The sequence below is a fragment of the Balaenoptera acutorostrata genome, chromosome 19, assembly GCF_949987535.1.
Source record: "Balaenoptera acutorostrata chromosome 19, mBalAcu1.1, whole genome shotgun sequence".
In the NCBI taxonomy this organism is placed as follows: Eukaryota; Metazoa; Chordata; class Mammalia; order Artiodactyla; family Balaenopteridae; genus Balaenoptera; species Balaenoptera acutorostrata.
Window position 1 is genome coordinate 63234771 of NC_080082.1, and position 15312 is coordinate 63250082.

Below are 15312 nucleotides of genomic sequence, written 5' to 3' on the forward strand. Positions count from 1 at the left end.
ACCTGAAACCCTTGGGGCTGTTTACGTGTTTGGGGATTCAGGATCTTTCAGACTTTCAAGAGAGAACATGGTGTATATTCCACAGAGGACACGGTACCCTCAGTACCCTGCCCAGCACTTGGAAGTAACCCCATCAGTGTTTCTGTAGAGAAATAGATGGACATTCACACCAGGCAGGGAAATAGTCTGTAAGTAACCTCGTGCCAGGTTGGGCTTTGCTGCCCAGTGAGTTCAGGGAAGACTTTTGGTCTAACGGAGCTCTTTGGATTTTGGAATTGCTGAGGAGGGACTGGGGAGCTGTCTTTGACACTCTGTGATGGATGACACAGCTGAGGTCCAGCTAGTCGAGCGACGACCCACACCCACCTGGTGGTCAGGAGCAGGCCTGGGCTCTTAACCACAGGGATCCTGCTCTGCACTTGCCCACTCCGCAGCCATTGTCTGTCACTCCCACCTCAAATCTCTCCTCTCTCAGGCTTTCTCCCAAGATTCCAAACCCAGCCAAGAGCTGTCACGTTCCGAGAGCCCTGCTGTACAGCGGTTTACTGGGCTCGTCCTCTTTCCATGGACTTTAGTTTCCAGAGTTTAGCTGATCGAAGTATTGTTGCAGCAAACAGCGCCTAAAATACATCCTTACGTGTCTCTGCTTTATTTCCATAAATTGATTCCCAAAAGTAGGACTGTCGGGTCAAAGGGTCTGTCACATATGAGCAGACTATTTTTTTCATTGGACTGCAGCTCATAGCCTCAGGAGCGGTGCACGAGCCGTTCTGCCACATCCTGGCCAGCACGGGACATGAGCCCTCCTTTCCTTATATGATAATCTTATAATTTTAATTTTATAATAATTCTTTTTCACTGGGTGGTGAAAACAAAGTTTCTGCTTATTTCACGGGGCGCTTCCTAATTATTAGAGTTTGAATGCCCTTTAGTCTGTTCACTGGCGTTGGGATTTTCACTTCACTGAATGTTCATCTTAGATGCTTATTTTCAAGTTGGGTCATCTTTTTCTTGGTTTGTGGAAGCTTTGCAGATTATACGTATGTATTAAGAATTATCTATTTCTTTGCCATGTGTGTTTTTAGAAAAACAAACTGTTTTCCCCAGACTGTCATTTTGCCTCTTGACTTTACGGTATTTTTTTTCACTCCACGAGTTGTCAAATAAGTTATCTTTTCCTTTCAGTCTTTAGGATACCTTGCTGAAAATCCTCCCCCTTCAACCGAGATATACAATATACAAAAGTCTCCTCTTTTCCCTTGAAATACTTCTGTCCCTTTACTTGTCTACATTTAGGTTTTCCACCCATATTGTATGTAGACTGTTTTCTTCCAGCTGGAGAGCTAATCATGTCAGCATTCCTTCGAAACCAGTCCTTTTCACCCTGACTTGAAATCTGTTTTCTGTCATATGTACACACACACTGAGATCTATTTCTAGGCTGTCTCTTCTGTTCCAGGGATATGCGTCTCTTCCTGCGTCAGGACATGTGTGCTGCTTTTAGATCAGGGGTGGGGGGGATTTTTTTTTTTTTTTTTTTTTAAAGAACAATCCCTTTGGAACTGCTGCAGAGCCTGGACAGGAGAGAAACACCTGGTGGCCAAGAGGCAGGGCGAGAGCAGAGGTGAAGAGAATCACCACCCCCCCAACCACAAGGCCAGATTGGGGGAGGGGAGAAAAAAGGACCCAGCTGCTTGTAAAATAAAGTCGTCCCTTTTATTTCAAATCAACCCTTTCCCAAGTTGGTGCTGCAAGTGGAGATCAGGGGCCCTAAGCCCACTGGGGTGTGGCAGGGCGGGGGCACTCACATCCCTTCAGGGCTGAGAGGCTGTGGGTCTGGCTGTCTGCCCGCTGCCCGGCCAGCTCCAGGCCCTGGCCTACCCCCTCGGCTTACTTCCAGGGCTAAGGACACATAGAGGGGGCAGGGCAGGCAGGAAGGCAGTCCTGTTTAAGGTGTCCGTAGCCAGGGCATTGTTAGTGGTGGGAGCCCAGTGAGGCTGGGTTAGTGGGGTCTTCTCCGGCAGCTGGGGAAGGAACTGCAGAGAGAGGCAAAGATCGGACCAGATGCAGGCAGAAGGGCCACCCCGGAGCCCATAGGGAGGGAAGGAGGGAGGGCAGAGGCTGGCTTTGGGAGCTGGGGTGTCACTCTAGATGCTCACCGGAGATGGGGAACAGGCTCCAGTCTGGCATGGAGGAAGGGCTCAGATAGATGACTGCCACTGCACGAAGCGCTTGGATTCCTGCCAGGGAGATGTGGGGCGAGAGAGGGCATGACTAGGGAATCTGGCTTTGTAGTGTGGGCCCTCAGACCCAGGGGTCCAGGACCCAGCCCCTCCTGCCTCAGACCCAGGAGTCCAGACCCCCAGCTTCTCCCCTCAGACCCAGGGGTCCAGGCCCCCAGCCCCTCCTCCCTCAGACCCAGGGCTCCAGGCCCCCAGCCCCTCCTCCCTCAGACCCAGGGCTCCAGGACCCAGCCCCTCCCCCCTCAGACCCAGGGCTCCAGGACCCAGCCCCTCCCCCCTCAGACCCAGGGGTCCAATACCTGAGGGTTGAAAGGGTCGTCATCATCTGTGTCATCATAGTCGTCACTGGGGTGCAAGGGGGGGAGTGGCAGAGAAACAGGATGGGGGTCCATCAGGAGGCTGCCCCCTAACAGTGGCTCAGTGATTCTCCCCCATACCCTCCACCAAGACCCTGCCCCCCTCCCCTCCTGACCTGGGTGGGAAGAGGGCCCAGGCGCGGGGCAGGCTGCAGAGGGCAGTGGCCAGGGCCCCCGCGGACAGGAGGGAGAACAGCAGCAGGAAGAGCAGGCCTTCCAGGGCGTCCTCACACAGGCCCCGCAGGGCTGCACCGTAATCCTGGGGCGGGGGGAGAGGGCGTCAGCGGACAATGCACACGGCTCAGACCGTCCACCTGGCTGTGCAACGCTGAACGCGTCCCTCAGTTTCCTCCCGTCGCCGGTGCGCAGCACAGGGCCTGGCACGCAGAAGGGGCTCAGCACACGGTAGGCGCTGTGGTCACTGTCATTATCACACCTGCAAGCGGGAACCCCAGTTGCGGCCTCCTCTCCATCACCGAGAACCCTCCCCCCCACGCCCAGACGCCGCAGCAGCTCCGCCTTGGTTGAGTGCCGGGCGTCTCAGCCTGGACACTTCTGACACTGGGGCAGATCACTGTGTGTGTGCTGAACGGGGTGGAAGCGGGTCGTGCCTCTGCACTGCAGGTCCTTGAGCAGCAGCCCTGGCCTCCAGCCACTAGATGCCAGCAGCAGCCCCTCCCCCAGCCGGGACACCCAAACATGTCTCCACACGTTGCCACTGTCCCCTGGGGCAAAATCGCTGGCTTAGAACAACACTGAGAACAAGGCTTAGAAGAACAACTGGTGTAGAACTGCCGCCTGCACAAAGTGCACACTCAGTCAACACCGGCTGACATGACTGTCATCCCCGGAAACCGGCAGAAGCACCACTTCCTGAATGGCCAGCCGTAAGTCATTCAGCAGGGGCTGGCCGAGGGCCTGCTCTGTGCCCGGCATTGCTCCAAGTACCGGGGAAACTTCAGCAACCAGGCCCCAGAAGGTCGCTGCAGAACACAATGAGCCAATGAGAGAGGGGTTTGGAAAGCAGTCCTGGGGCCCCGACAGCAAGATGGCACCATTAGGAAGGATCCCGGCCGATGGGAGGTGGGGGACTGTCCTCTGGGAGACCCGCCAGGCTGCTGGGGGAAAGGGTGCGGGCTAGGGGGAAGCAAAGGGCTGAGGCCGAAACCGGCCAGGGCCAACCACACAGGCCCCGGAGACCTTAATCCGCCTGCAGGGGTAATTGCGGGTTTTAAGCGCGGGAAGAAGACCCGATTGTGCTTAAAAGGCTCACTGGGCTGTTGGCTGCTGTGCGGAGGACAGACGGGGGCAGGCAAGCAGGGGGCAGGCAAGCAGGGGGCAGGCAAGCAGGCAACAGGGAAGAGGCCCTGCGGCCGTCGGGAGCAGGGGTGACAGTGTGAGCTGTGCTGAGTCCAGAGGGGCTTCAGAAGGGCCAGCAGAACTTGCTGGACGAATGAACAGGAAGCAGAAAGGATATTCCTAGGTTTCTGGGTCTAGGCCAGAGGCTCCCCTGCGAGAAGAATTCGGGGAGGGCGACAGGGGTCACCTTGTGCAGGCCACGACAGTGCAGCAGTGCCACCAACTGGTGGAAGTTTCCTTCTGTCACATTCAGCGTCTCCTCCAAGGACAGCAGAAGCTTCTGCGGTGGCAGGGGGATGTCATCCCAGGAACTCTTCAGGCTCCGCCCATCTCTTCAGGCCCCGCCCCTTTCTGCGGGCCCCGCCCACAGCCACCACCCCACCCCCTTTTCGAAGGCTCCGCCCACAGACCCAGGTTCCCGCCCCTCCTTCCCCTGGGAGTCGGGGTGCAGAAGGAGCACCCGGCCCGCCGACCTGCGCAGAAGGGAACTGGGGGACAGCTTCTCGCTCCAGCCCCTGCAGCTGGGAGTGGATGTTGGCCAGAGCTCGCTGGGACAGAGTCAGCCTCTGCGGGAAGCCAGAGGGAGGGAGGAGGAGCCAGCGGTTGACACCCCCAGCCCACTTGGCGCCTTCATCCTCCCCCGGGATCCCTAAGTCTAGGCCCCAGCCGCGCCCTCCTCCACCCGGTTCCCTTGCCCGCAGCCCTAACCTGTTGAAAGGGGTTGGAGACGGCCTGGTTGCAGAGGAAATAATAGCTCAGGATGTCTGAAGCGGCAAGGGGAGAGGGGAAGAGGGGGGAGGCTGTGAGCCTGAGCCCCGGGGCCTCCCTGGGGAAAGGCGGGAGGGGGCAAGGCCACACTTTCCACCCCTCCCAGCTCAGGACCCTCCTGCGGTCCCAATGACCTCGCATTCTGAGACTGGCACCCCTCCCAGCCCCTAATCCCTTCTGCTCCAGCCACAGCCAGAAACATGCTGATCTACACACTCCCGGGGAGCCCCTGCTTCTGCCACCCTCCCCTTGACTCAACTGTGCTCCCCCCATTTTCTCCAAGTGGCCAAATCCTCCCATCCCTCAGCTCCAGCCTGAGGACCCCTTTCTCTGACTCCATCATCTTTATCCCTCCCTCTGTTCCAGTGCACCAGGGGAGGTGCTGAGAGCTTCTGCGGAACTGGGCAGGGCCTGGCTGCCGGCTGCGCACCCTCACCCCATCCCAGGAGGACCGCGCAGAGAGGCCCGAGGACCCAGGGCGTGCGCTTGGAGATGCGATCACCTGAGCCAAGGCCAGTCTCCTCCCGGGTCAGGTTCAGGATGTAGGTGTCCGGACTGGAGCAGAAGTCACTGAGGCCCTGAAAGGGGCAGCAGGAAAGGAGGCTCAGAACAGGAACGGCCCCCATTCCACACTCCCACAGAACTGAGTGCTCTCTAGCCGCCCCCCCCCCCCAGACCCAGGAGTCCAGACCCCCAGTCCCTCCTCCCTCAGACCCAAGTGTCCAGAAGTCCAGTCCCTCAGGACCTAGGAAACTGGCTGGAAACTTCAGAACCTGCGTTCCTGGCCCCCAAGTCTTTCCTCTCAGGACCTAAGGCATTTATTCCCATCCTGCCCCAGGATCCAGGAGTTAGGGGCCTTTGGCACCCGTAAGCCTTGGCGCCCAAGGGCCTGTCCCGCACCACTCACCACGGCTGCAGCTGCCTCCAGGCCCATGGAGCCCCAGCTCAGGACAAGAACCAAGAGACTCACCACCGTCATCCTGCGGTGGGGAGGAGGGATTGGACTTGGGGGTTCTGGGGTTCTTAATCTCCCACCTCGCCTCTTGCCTCCCCCCACCCCTAATCCCATCACAGCCCCAGCCCTACCCTCCACCCACCTCTGGAGCCAAGAGGGTAACAACTAGGGGCAGAGAGGCTGTGGGGGGAGAGGTGTGGACTCGAGGCTGCTGACGTCAAACTGAACATCTGGCCCTGCTGGGGGAGGATACGGGGTGAGGGGCTGGCCGGATCCAGCCCGCGTCTGTCCCCGCCTTGCTCCGGACCGCCCACCCCTGGGCCCCATTTCCCTGCTCTGAATTCCGCAGGAGCTTGCTCCCAGGTTCACCCATTGCTTGGTCAGCCTCCCTCTCAGCCCAGACTCCTCCTCCCAGGAGTGGAGACAGCTCCAGGGCTGAAATCACCTTCCAGGTTTTCTCTGGGGATGGGGTTTGGGGGGGGGGATCCGCATTGGAGGGTGGTCAGCAAGAAAGAAGGGCACCTGGAGGGGGCCAGACTGAAGGCCTGGCCGCAAGCCCCAGACCTGCCCTGCCCACTGTGCTTTACCATCTTCAAGCTTCAGGGGGCCCTGGATGGGATGGCAGGACCTCTCACCCCGGGGGGAGTGTGGGAATGGTGGCGGGCACAAGCGTGGCCCCCCTCAGGGCCAGGGAGGATACAAAGGCTCCTCCAAGTGGGATAGGCTGGCCTAGGTGGAATCCTAGGCCAGCCTATCCCAGCTCCAGTACTTTCTGGCTGTGCAGCCTTGGGCAAGTGGACTAACCTCTCTGAGCACGTCTCCCTTTCTGTTATATGGGGAGAAGGAAAGGACCTCCTCATAGGGTTAGTGCAAGGGTTCCAGAAGAGCATCGGGCATACAGAATGAACCTTTAAGTAAGAGTGTGGTCCTTAATTCCGCCACACCACGTGATAGCTTTCTGCCTCAGGGCCCTCGTCTTCCAGATAGGCATCTGACAGGCACCTCCTTCACAGGGTTGTCATGGCAACTGAGAGGGTCAGTGATCACCCCAATCCTCAGCACAAGCTTTACTATCATTGCTTTTCTAGGATTTGGTGCACTTCTTGCTGTGAAGACAGCCTGTTTCCTGCCCGCCCCCTTCGTGGGCAGCTCTGAGCCTGATTTCTATGTGCCAGCCCAGCCCAGGAACTCCATGGAGGTTCGTGGGACAAGGGAATGAAACCATTGTGGGCCTGGGAAGGACCGTGGCCCCTCTCGGAAGAGCGCTGTGGGATCTCAGTGACATGTGCCGCTGCCAGGAAGCCACCCAGACTTACACAATCACCAGCCACTTGCTCTGCTTCGCCAGGCCCAGGAGGGTGAAGAGGCAGACCAGTAGCTCCAGGAGCAGCAGGAGAACGTAGGCCAGCCACCTGGGGAGAGGGTGACAGGGGTGAGGCTGAAGCAGCAACTCCAGCCTTTCACGTGCCCAGGCTCCCAGACCGGGACTCGGCAGAGGGTGACAGCACCTGCACGTTCTCCCGGCTCTGCCTGGACATGTGATCTCCCTGATGCCCAGTCTCCAGGCCACAGCCAGGCTCATCTGTGAAATGGGTGCATTGGGAGGCCGGCCACTGTAGCCATTTAGAGCACAGGTCCCGGGACTGTACCCTGACCGAACCACGCATGAGCCCTGTGAGTGGAACGCTCTCAGGGCCCCGGCCCCTCCACCCCAGCCTGGAGAACACAGGGACTCATTCCCAGGCATGTACTCAGCAACACAGGGCACGACCCAAGGGCTCAGTGTCTGCAGGCAGACGGCCTGGGTCACAATGCCAGCCCCTCCACTTCCTGCCTGCCTGCAACTTGGTCTCAGTAACCTTGCCTCCTGTGTCTCGGCTTCCCCGCCAGTGACTCGGGGAGAACAGCAGCACCTACTTCCAAAGGTTGTCGTGAGGCTAAACCATAAAGCACTGAGAAGAGTGCCAACGTGGACGCACTTGAATATTAGCTTGAACACGCGTCAGGAAACTTTTAACGTCATTTAAGAATTCGGTATTAGTTAACGATCAGCTCACTCTGGCTGGAGAGGAAGACGTACGCGAGCCCACAGCACAGTGCCTGGCACTTCGGAGATGCTCAATAAACAGCATCGCTCTCAGCGGTCCCCACGTCGCCAGAGCGGCAAGGGAACCGCCACCCCCCTCCGTGGTAGCCTCTGCGCAGACCCCTGTGGGGACCCACTGTGCCCTTCTTTCCCGGACTGCTGGAGGGTCAGGCTCTCCCCGGAAAGGAGAAGCTGGGCCCACTGGCTCCAGCTGACCTCCAGGCCTTTGCTCCCCATGTCCCCACCGCCAGCTCTCGTGCCCCAGCTTCACTTCACTTCCGTCAGGGGCAGGTAGCACTTCTGCCCTAAGCCACCAAGAACTCCCCCAGCAAAGCTCTCCCGCTGGGGGCCCCGATTTCCTTCCAGGAAACCGGCATGTTCCTTGAAGGACTCCCAAGTGCCAGGAACTCTCGTATTGGTGCATCCAGAAGCTAATTCCTGTTAATGATGGGTCTGCCTCATTCGGGTGTAGTCACCGCCCAGCCCCCCTGAAACAGGGCTGAGGCCCAGGGCCTGCACCCCTGAGCTTGGCCAGAACCCAGAACTTGAACTCACTGGGACCCAGGCCTGTCTGATGCCCTGCAGGGGGCATCCTCATTGCCGACTGCTTCAGCCCAGGTCTGCCTTCCCCCTGGAGCACAGAATCCAGGACCAAGTCTTCCCTGTCTCTGCTTCCATGTCTGGCTGGGACCCTCAGTTGTCAGATGAACAAAAGAAATAATTCCTCGCGGACGAAGCAATGAGGACTCCGTCATGTTGGCTGCTGGGAAAGATGGCCGTCCCAGATGTCCCTCAAATGTCACCTTCTCAGTGTGGCCTTCCGGATGACCCCCCAAAACTGCCATCCTCTGTCCCCAGACCATCCCGTTCCCATCTCCCACCTAGTTTTCTCCAGAGCTCTTAACACTCACCACCTTACAGACAATATCTCATTCATGCATTTGTTTCTTATTGGTCCGCCCACTGTGAGACAGGCAGGAATCCCTCTGTTTTGTTCATCGCTCTATCTTAAAAAAACCCATATTTTACAGACAGCTATATAACGTGTGCTGGTCCCCCCTGTAAGCAAGCACTTGACAGATAATGACTCAACAGATCCTCCACAATCCAATGAGGGTACTGCTACCCATTATTGCCACGGGTACCAGATGGGAACACTGAGGCACAGAGCTGGCATGTAACTTGTTTAAGATCACGTGGTTAGGGAGTGGCCGTCTGAGCTCATGGTCCTGACCATTTGGGTACACCTCTCTCACCAGAAGGTGTAAATAAATATCTGTTGGATGGATACACGCGTCAGATGGACAACCGAGGGAGTGAACTAGTTAGTCTGAGATTCAGTGAGTGAAGTGCAAGAGTGACTTGATGAATGGCTGAGTCAAGGATGGATGAATGAAGGAGTGAGTACATTGAGGGAGGGAGTAAATGGATGAATACTTGAGTGGGCACGGGATCACTGGGTCCTTCTCTCTATGCCAGGGTTGCTGTCACTTACTGGCACTTAGCACAGATAATCCTTTACCGTCGGGGGCTGTCCTGTGCATTGTAGGATATTCAGTAGCATCTCTGGTCTCTGCCCACTTGGTGCCAGTAGCATGCCCCTCCCCCAGCTGTGACACCCAGATATGTCTCCCAAGGTCCCCTGGGGGCACAATCACCCAGGCAGGGGCTCCCTGCCACACGGAGCAGAAGAGCGGTCACCTACCTGTACTCCTCCACAAAGGACACATCTTCGGCTACTTGCAGGGGGCTCAGGGGCACTCCCTGCCAGAAGGCCAGCCCCTGGAGCTGCTGGGCCACGGCTTCTGCCTGCCGCCGAGCCCCCCGGGTGGCCGCCACCAGCTCCGTGCGCTGCGTCAGCACCTCCTCCAGAGTGGTCAGCTCTGTCCTCACGGCCTCCTCCAACCTCTCCACCATCTCCAACACCTGCGCACAGGGGTGGGCCTGGAGTCGGGGGAGGGCGTTCTCTGGGGTGGCCAGGGGTTGGGCGACAGGGCTGGGGGGGCGAAGTAGGAGCGAGCAGGGGCGGGTATCTGAGATCTGGGCGCTAGGGCATCTGAGGATTGAGGAAGGGAAGGAAGGGGCTCTGCGGTCCAGCTCATGCAGCCCTGTGGCTTCTGTCAGGAGCTCGGAGAGGTCCGTGGCTGGAGCCCCAGGACTGAGATTAAGTCTGGAATCCTAGGTCTGACGCTGGCATCTGCCTTCCTGAGTCTGGGGTCTCACGTCTGGGTTCCAGGGTTGCAACTCGACATGAAACCTAAGGTCTGAGGTCAGGCTGGGTCTCAGCCCCGGGTCTGGAACCCTGGGGCTGCGGATCAGAGTGAGGCTTCTCGTCTGAGTCCTGGGTCTGAGCGCTGAGGTCTCTAACCTTGCACCCGGGCCAAGGATCAGGTCTCTGTCCTGGATCTGACCTGAGGGCAGGGGCTGGGTTTTGGTGTTTGGTCTCTGGATGGTTTGGGCTGTGAGCTGAAGTCCAAGGCTGGGGCTGCGTGTGATTTAGGCTCGAATCCCAGAGCTGGGCTAAGGGTCTGATGGTACCATGTGTGAGGCCCTAATCTGCAGTCAGGGTTGGGGGTTGGGCATACAGTCTGAGATCTGCATGTTGGAACCTGACATTCTGGGTCTGGGGTCTTGGCTCTAAGTTTAGACCCTGTTTCCCTGGGAGGGGGCCCTTTGCCCAGGTGTGGGGAACCAGTCTGGGTGTGGGTCTGGGGTCTGGCCAGTGCCTGGCCCCTCACCAGGTGGTCAATGGCAGTGAGTGTGTGGTTGGCATGCAGCAGTGCAGAGCTGAGCTGGGACACCCCATCACTGGTCTCGCTGTTGCCATAGAAACCGATGCCAATGCCAGCGCTAAGAGGAGGAGGGAAGGGAAATCACAACCGGTCCTGGGACCCTGGGGGCCGCCACGCTCCCCCCACCTCCTCACACACCCAATCCCATCTCCCACCCCATCCCATTGGTCCAGCCCATCGTGGGAAAGGAAAGTCTCCAGCCTGGCCCCCACCAGTTGCCAAGGTAACGGGAAGGTCTCACTCCCCCGGCCCAGGGACGTCATTGTGATGCTAATGGTGGGTGGAGAGGTGGAGGGGAACAGGCCCCCAGATTTAACTCGCACCTCCCCGGAGTGAAACCCTGCCATGCCCAGCCCCAGGACGGGAAGTCCTCCCCGCTAGTGACTGCCACCCCACACCCAGGCCCTCCATCCTTTCCCCAAGCATCCGGGGTCCTCAGCACCTGTCCCTTCAGGATGCAGCCGTCCCCTCCCCCGCCTCCTGGGGGTTCCACGGAGTCACCAACTCCTGGGGGACCCCAAGCCTGGAGCTCCCAGCCTCCCCCCACCCCCAGGACCCAAGCTTCTGGACGGCTGGGAGGGAAGCAAGGGAATGTGGGCCCGACGGGCCAGAAGCCGGGCGCCCCCGCCCCTCGGTTGCCGGCACACAGAGCTCCATTGTGGGGCCTGAATACGGGCCCCCTCCCTCTCCCTCCACAACACACTGGGTCCCTCCGCGGAGGGGGCCAGGCCTGGAGCGGGGCGGCGGACGCCCGGACGCCCTCGCAGTTCCCAGCCCCGCGCTCCGCAGGCCCCCGCCCCCTGCCCTGGGATCCGACGGCGCCGGCTCCAGCGCCCGTACCCATTGTTCACAGGGCTACAAAGCTGCTCTTGTTCCCCGGCCACGGGGGCTGGCCGTGTCTCTCCCGCACAGGGCCTCTGTCCGCCTCCCCGCCCCCCTCCGCCCAGGAGAGCCCGACGAGGAAGCGTCCTGGGACTCCCGGTCCCCCTCCCCCACCTCCACCCCCACACCCCCCCCACACTGCTGCTGCCCCGCAGTGGCGGAGCCCGGTCTGGCGGGGGTGCGGGGGCACCAGCGGCTTTCCGGCTGCTGCCCGCCCTCCCCGCCCTCCCCGCCCCCAAGCCCCAGGTCCTGAGCGCCCAGATCTGCCCTGAGGGGTGGGTGCTGCCCTGCCGGGGAGGGGCGGCGCTCAGAGCTGGCTCTTGGTAAATGGTGCGCCCTCACGTGCCCTGCTCCTCCCACCCCTGAGGGTGTCCCAGGTGGTGGCCCCTGGGCTCCTAGGGGTTTTGGGGTCTGAATCTCCACTTGGCCCACCTGGCCTTGAAAAGTTGCCTCTCCCTGAGCCTCCCTCTTGAAAACTGGTTGTGACAACTCTGAATCCAGCAGGGTTACCGTGGGAAGGAGTTAGACCAGCTCAGGGCTGCTCCTGGATTGTAAATATCCCTTTACTGTCCCTGACCAGGACATCAGCTTCATGAGGGCAGGGACCTCGTCTGGCTTGGTATTTCCTGGCACATAGTAGGTACTCAGGAAATAGTTGCTGAATGAATGATTGAGTTAATGAGTGACATCCCTAGTTCACATTTATGGAGTCCAGCTGTGAACCAGGCACTGTACATTTCATTTAATCGCACCACAACTAGGAGGTGGGTGTGACTACAGTGCCCATTTTAGAGATGTGGAAACCGAGGCCTGGAGAAACTATACCACTCGCCTAGGTCACACAGCTGTTCCACGGCAGAGCAACCAAACCCAGGCAGTCTGACTGCCCAGCCTTTAACCCCTAGGCCATCCTGCCAGGCTGGCTGCCCTTCGGAAGTCACTTCTCCTCTTGACCTTGGTTTCTCCATCCATCAAATGGGAGCAATTCTCCCCTGCTGGGACACCACCAGGAAGAATGATTGACAGAGAGCTTGGGGAGCCCCATCCCCAGTGTCCACCCACCCTGGGGCCCCATTACCAGCCGACGAGAAGGGCAGCAATGCAGCTCCAGGTGACACAGCCTCCCCCAGGCGGAGGGCTCTTGGCCCCGGGCGGCTCTGGGGGCCGGCAGCAGCAGAAGCGGATGAGGTAGACAGCAATGAAAATGAGGCTCAGGCCCAAGCCCAGGCCTGCCAAGGCCACCACCAGCAACAGGGCCTGGGGAAGGGGGTGACATCAGGCATCACAGGGGTTCCAGGCTCCCTCCCTGTGTGGCTGGAGGTTCTGGGTTTGGGATCTCTGGGTGGAAGGCGTCCCTGGCTAGCTGGGGGGCCGAGCTCAAGCCATGGTTTTCAGGTTTGTGAGCAAAGACGGCATTCCCAGCCCCTCCCAGGCTGGCAGCCAGGGCTCTGGGACTTGGGGCTGGAGGGAGCTTCCAACTAGGAGGCCCAAGTCTTGGGTTCAACTTCTGCTCTGCCCTCCAAAGGCTGTGTGACCTTTGGCAGGGGCCCTCCCCTCTCTGAGCCTCGGTTTTCTCCTCACCAAAACCAGGTAGTTGGAATGAAGCACCATCCAAGGACATGCCAAGACCTGGATCCCAGACCCTTGTGGGATCAGGGGTCGGGAGGGGGCACCTGTTCCTGGCGATGTGTGCCAGGTTGGGGGTGGCAGGCTTCCTACTCCCTCCCCCCTCCCCCGCGCTGGTCCTCCCCACTCACTGTTTGCTTCCTCTCCCCTGATGCTGAGCTCTGCACACCCACCGCAGTGTGAGTCTGTCACCCAGGGACTCAGGGGGAGGGGGCGTGACAGCCTCCGTGACAGTGTGTGCGTGCGTGTGTGTGTGTGCGCGCGCAACTCAGAGATGGGGACCGGGAGGCTGGGAGAGTGAAGACTGAGCAGGGGCGAGAGGAGGATGGGGGGGGGAAGAGAGAGAGAGAGAGAGAGGGAAAGAGGTAGTGTGTGAATGTATGTGTGAATGTGTGTACATGAACATATGAGTGTGTGAATGTGTGTATACTTGATGCATGTGTGTGAGCATTTGAGTGCAATGTGTGTGTAAATGTGAAGGTATGGGTGTATACATGTGAGTGTGAGTATATGGGTGTGTACACGTGTATCTGTATGTGTGCATATGTGAGCGTGTATATGTGCGTGAGTGTGAATGCACGTGTGAGAGTGTGTGTCTAATTGTGTGTGAGCGTGTCCCCCCAGCACGGAGGCACCCAGTCCCTGATTATTTTCCCAGCTGTCCCCTCCTGGGTGTGTGTCCCAGCACTGTCACCCTGACTGTTGTCGACGGGGGCAGAGCGAGCCTCCCTGGGTGCCTCTGGCGGTGGCTGGGGTGGGGGCCCCGCGCGTGGCATCCGTGTGGGGAGGTCTCCTTGGCCGAGAGCAGATGGCCGTGTACTGGCTCTGGAGGCTGGGACTGTGTAACCAGCAGGCTGTGGTAGAGGGGCTGGCAGTCCCCATTTGGTGGGGACAGAGTGGCGTGGAGTAGGCAGGGAGGAGCTTCTTACGGCTGGCTCAGCCCAGCCATGACCCAAATAGCTCAGAATACAGCACACGTCCCCCTCTCTGCCTTCCTGGGACCCCCCTCCTTCTCAGCTTGCCAATCCCCAGCCCCCTGTCCCGGGAGCCCCCCAGGACAGATCCCAGGGGCTCAGACCTTACAGGCAGGGCCCAGGACCCATCCCAGGGCTCCACCATCCTCCCCACCCCCTACCCCATCCCCAGCTCAGCCAAGCCTTGCTCATTAATCTCAAAGTCAAGGACTTGAATTAAACTGGGTCAGGGGACAGTTCTTTCGCCCCTATTGGAGCTGACCCAGGCTGGGCCCCCTTCCCCAGGGACCCCGGCTTCCTTAAGGTTCCCACCCAGCCCCACCCTCTGGCCCCGTTTCTGTCATTCTCCAGTCCCCACACCTTACCTCATCCTCACCCCCCTCCATCGACCTGCCTGCCTGCCCCTTCCGTCCTGGGACAGGCTGGAAGTCTCTCCCAGCGCCTCCCCTGTTTTCCCAGCTCCAGCCCTAAAACCCCTCACCCCGCTCCCCATTTCAGGTCTCAATCCCGTCCCAGAATCAGGGCATCCCCCAGCTTTTTTCCTCTCCAGTCAGCTCCTCTATCTCCTGGGTCCCACCTGAACTGGGACGTATTTAACTGGATTGCCCTGATCCCATGAGGGAAGGGGTCGTCTTTTAGGACACGATGGACCTATCCCCCTGATGACCCTAGCTTCCCGCGCAGCTCTCAGAGACCCGGGAATCCAAGGGCCCCCAGTCCCCTCCCTCCTCTGAGATCCAGGGGTCCAGGCCCCAGCCCTCCCTTATTTAAGGAGCAAGGGGTCTGGTTCCCCAGCGCCTGTCCCAGGGGAACCTCCAGGTACGGGAACGCCAGGCTCCTGTTCCCTCAGGTACCCCAAAGTCCCGGCCCGGCTCCCACCCCCAGAGAACACAGGAATCTGTCACCCAGCTCCCAGCCCCCGCCCCCAGGACCCCGTGCCCGCGCCCACCTGCTGGTATTCTTGTTCTTGGGGCGCGAAACCGCTGGGCACCGGGCGGAGCTGGAAGTCGGCGCGGGGCAGCTGGTGCAGCAGATGCACCCAAGCCGAAGGTCGGTAGCCCGGGGGCGCCCCCATGGCCCCCGGGGGAGGGCTCAGCGGGGCGGACGCCGGGGCTGCGAAAGCCTCGGCAGCGGAGCGGGGCGCGGGCTGAGCGGGGTCTGGCGGGGCTCAGAGGAGCGAGCGGGGGGAGGGAGGGGGTGGGGGGCGGAGATTGGGGGAGGAGGGGGGAGGCGCGGGCAGGGCAGGGATGGTGCTGCCCCTGGCGGCCGAG

The 15312-nt window shown here is 59.9% G+C and overlaps 1 protein-coding gene across 3 annotated transcripts; it reads right to left on the minus strand.

Moving 5' to 3' along the window:
* Positions 1 to 1700: 1700 nt before the first annotated feature.
* Positions 1701 to 15212, minus strand: TTYH1 (tweety family member 1). Of its 3 annotated transcripts, XM_007181389.3 has the most exons (14): positions 14991 to 15212; positions 12520 to 12698; positions 10506 to 10617; positions 9473 to 9693; positions 6998 to 7093; positions 5634 to 5706; positions 5229 to 5304; positions 4667 to 4722; positions 4432 to 4524; positions 4146 to 4238; positions 2716 to 2858; positions 2543 to 2588; positions 2160 to 2240; positions 1701 to 2036 (listed from the first exon to the last, which is right to left on the minus strand). In XM_007181389.3, the coding sequence occupies exons 1-13, from the start codon at positions 15114 to 15116 to the stop codon at positions 2202 to 2204; spliced, it is 1353 nt and encodes a 450-aa protein (XP_007181451.2). In that variant the 5' UTR covers positions 15117 to 15212; the 3' UTR covers positions 1701 to 2036; positions 2160 to 2201. The 3 variants fall into 3 exon arrangements, 2 of the variants coding, with proteins under 2 accessions (XP_007181451.2, XP_007181450.2); XM_007181388.2 differs by lacking the exon at positions 2543 to 2588; XR_009006018.1 differs by lacking the exons at positions 1701 to 2036; positions 2160 to 2240; positions 4667 to 4722.
* Positions 15213 to 15312: the final 100 nt, after the last annotated feature.

Coding starts and splice junctions, on each gene's coding strand:
- TTYH1 (XM_007181388.2), bottom strand. CDS start 15,116: ATGGGGGCGCCCCCGGGCTACCGACCTTCGGCTTGGGTGCATCTGCTG. Junction 4,723..5,228: donor GGAGACTGGCCTTGGCTCAG/GTGATCGCATCT, acceptor TTGCCGCTTCAG/ACATCCTGAGCTATTATTTC. Junction 2,859..4,145: donor ACTGTCGTGGCCTGCACAAG/GTGACCCCTGTC, acceptor CCCCCGCCCCAG/GATTACGGTGCAGCCCTGCG.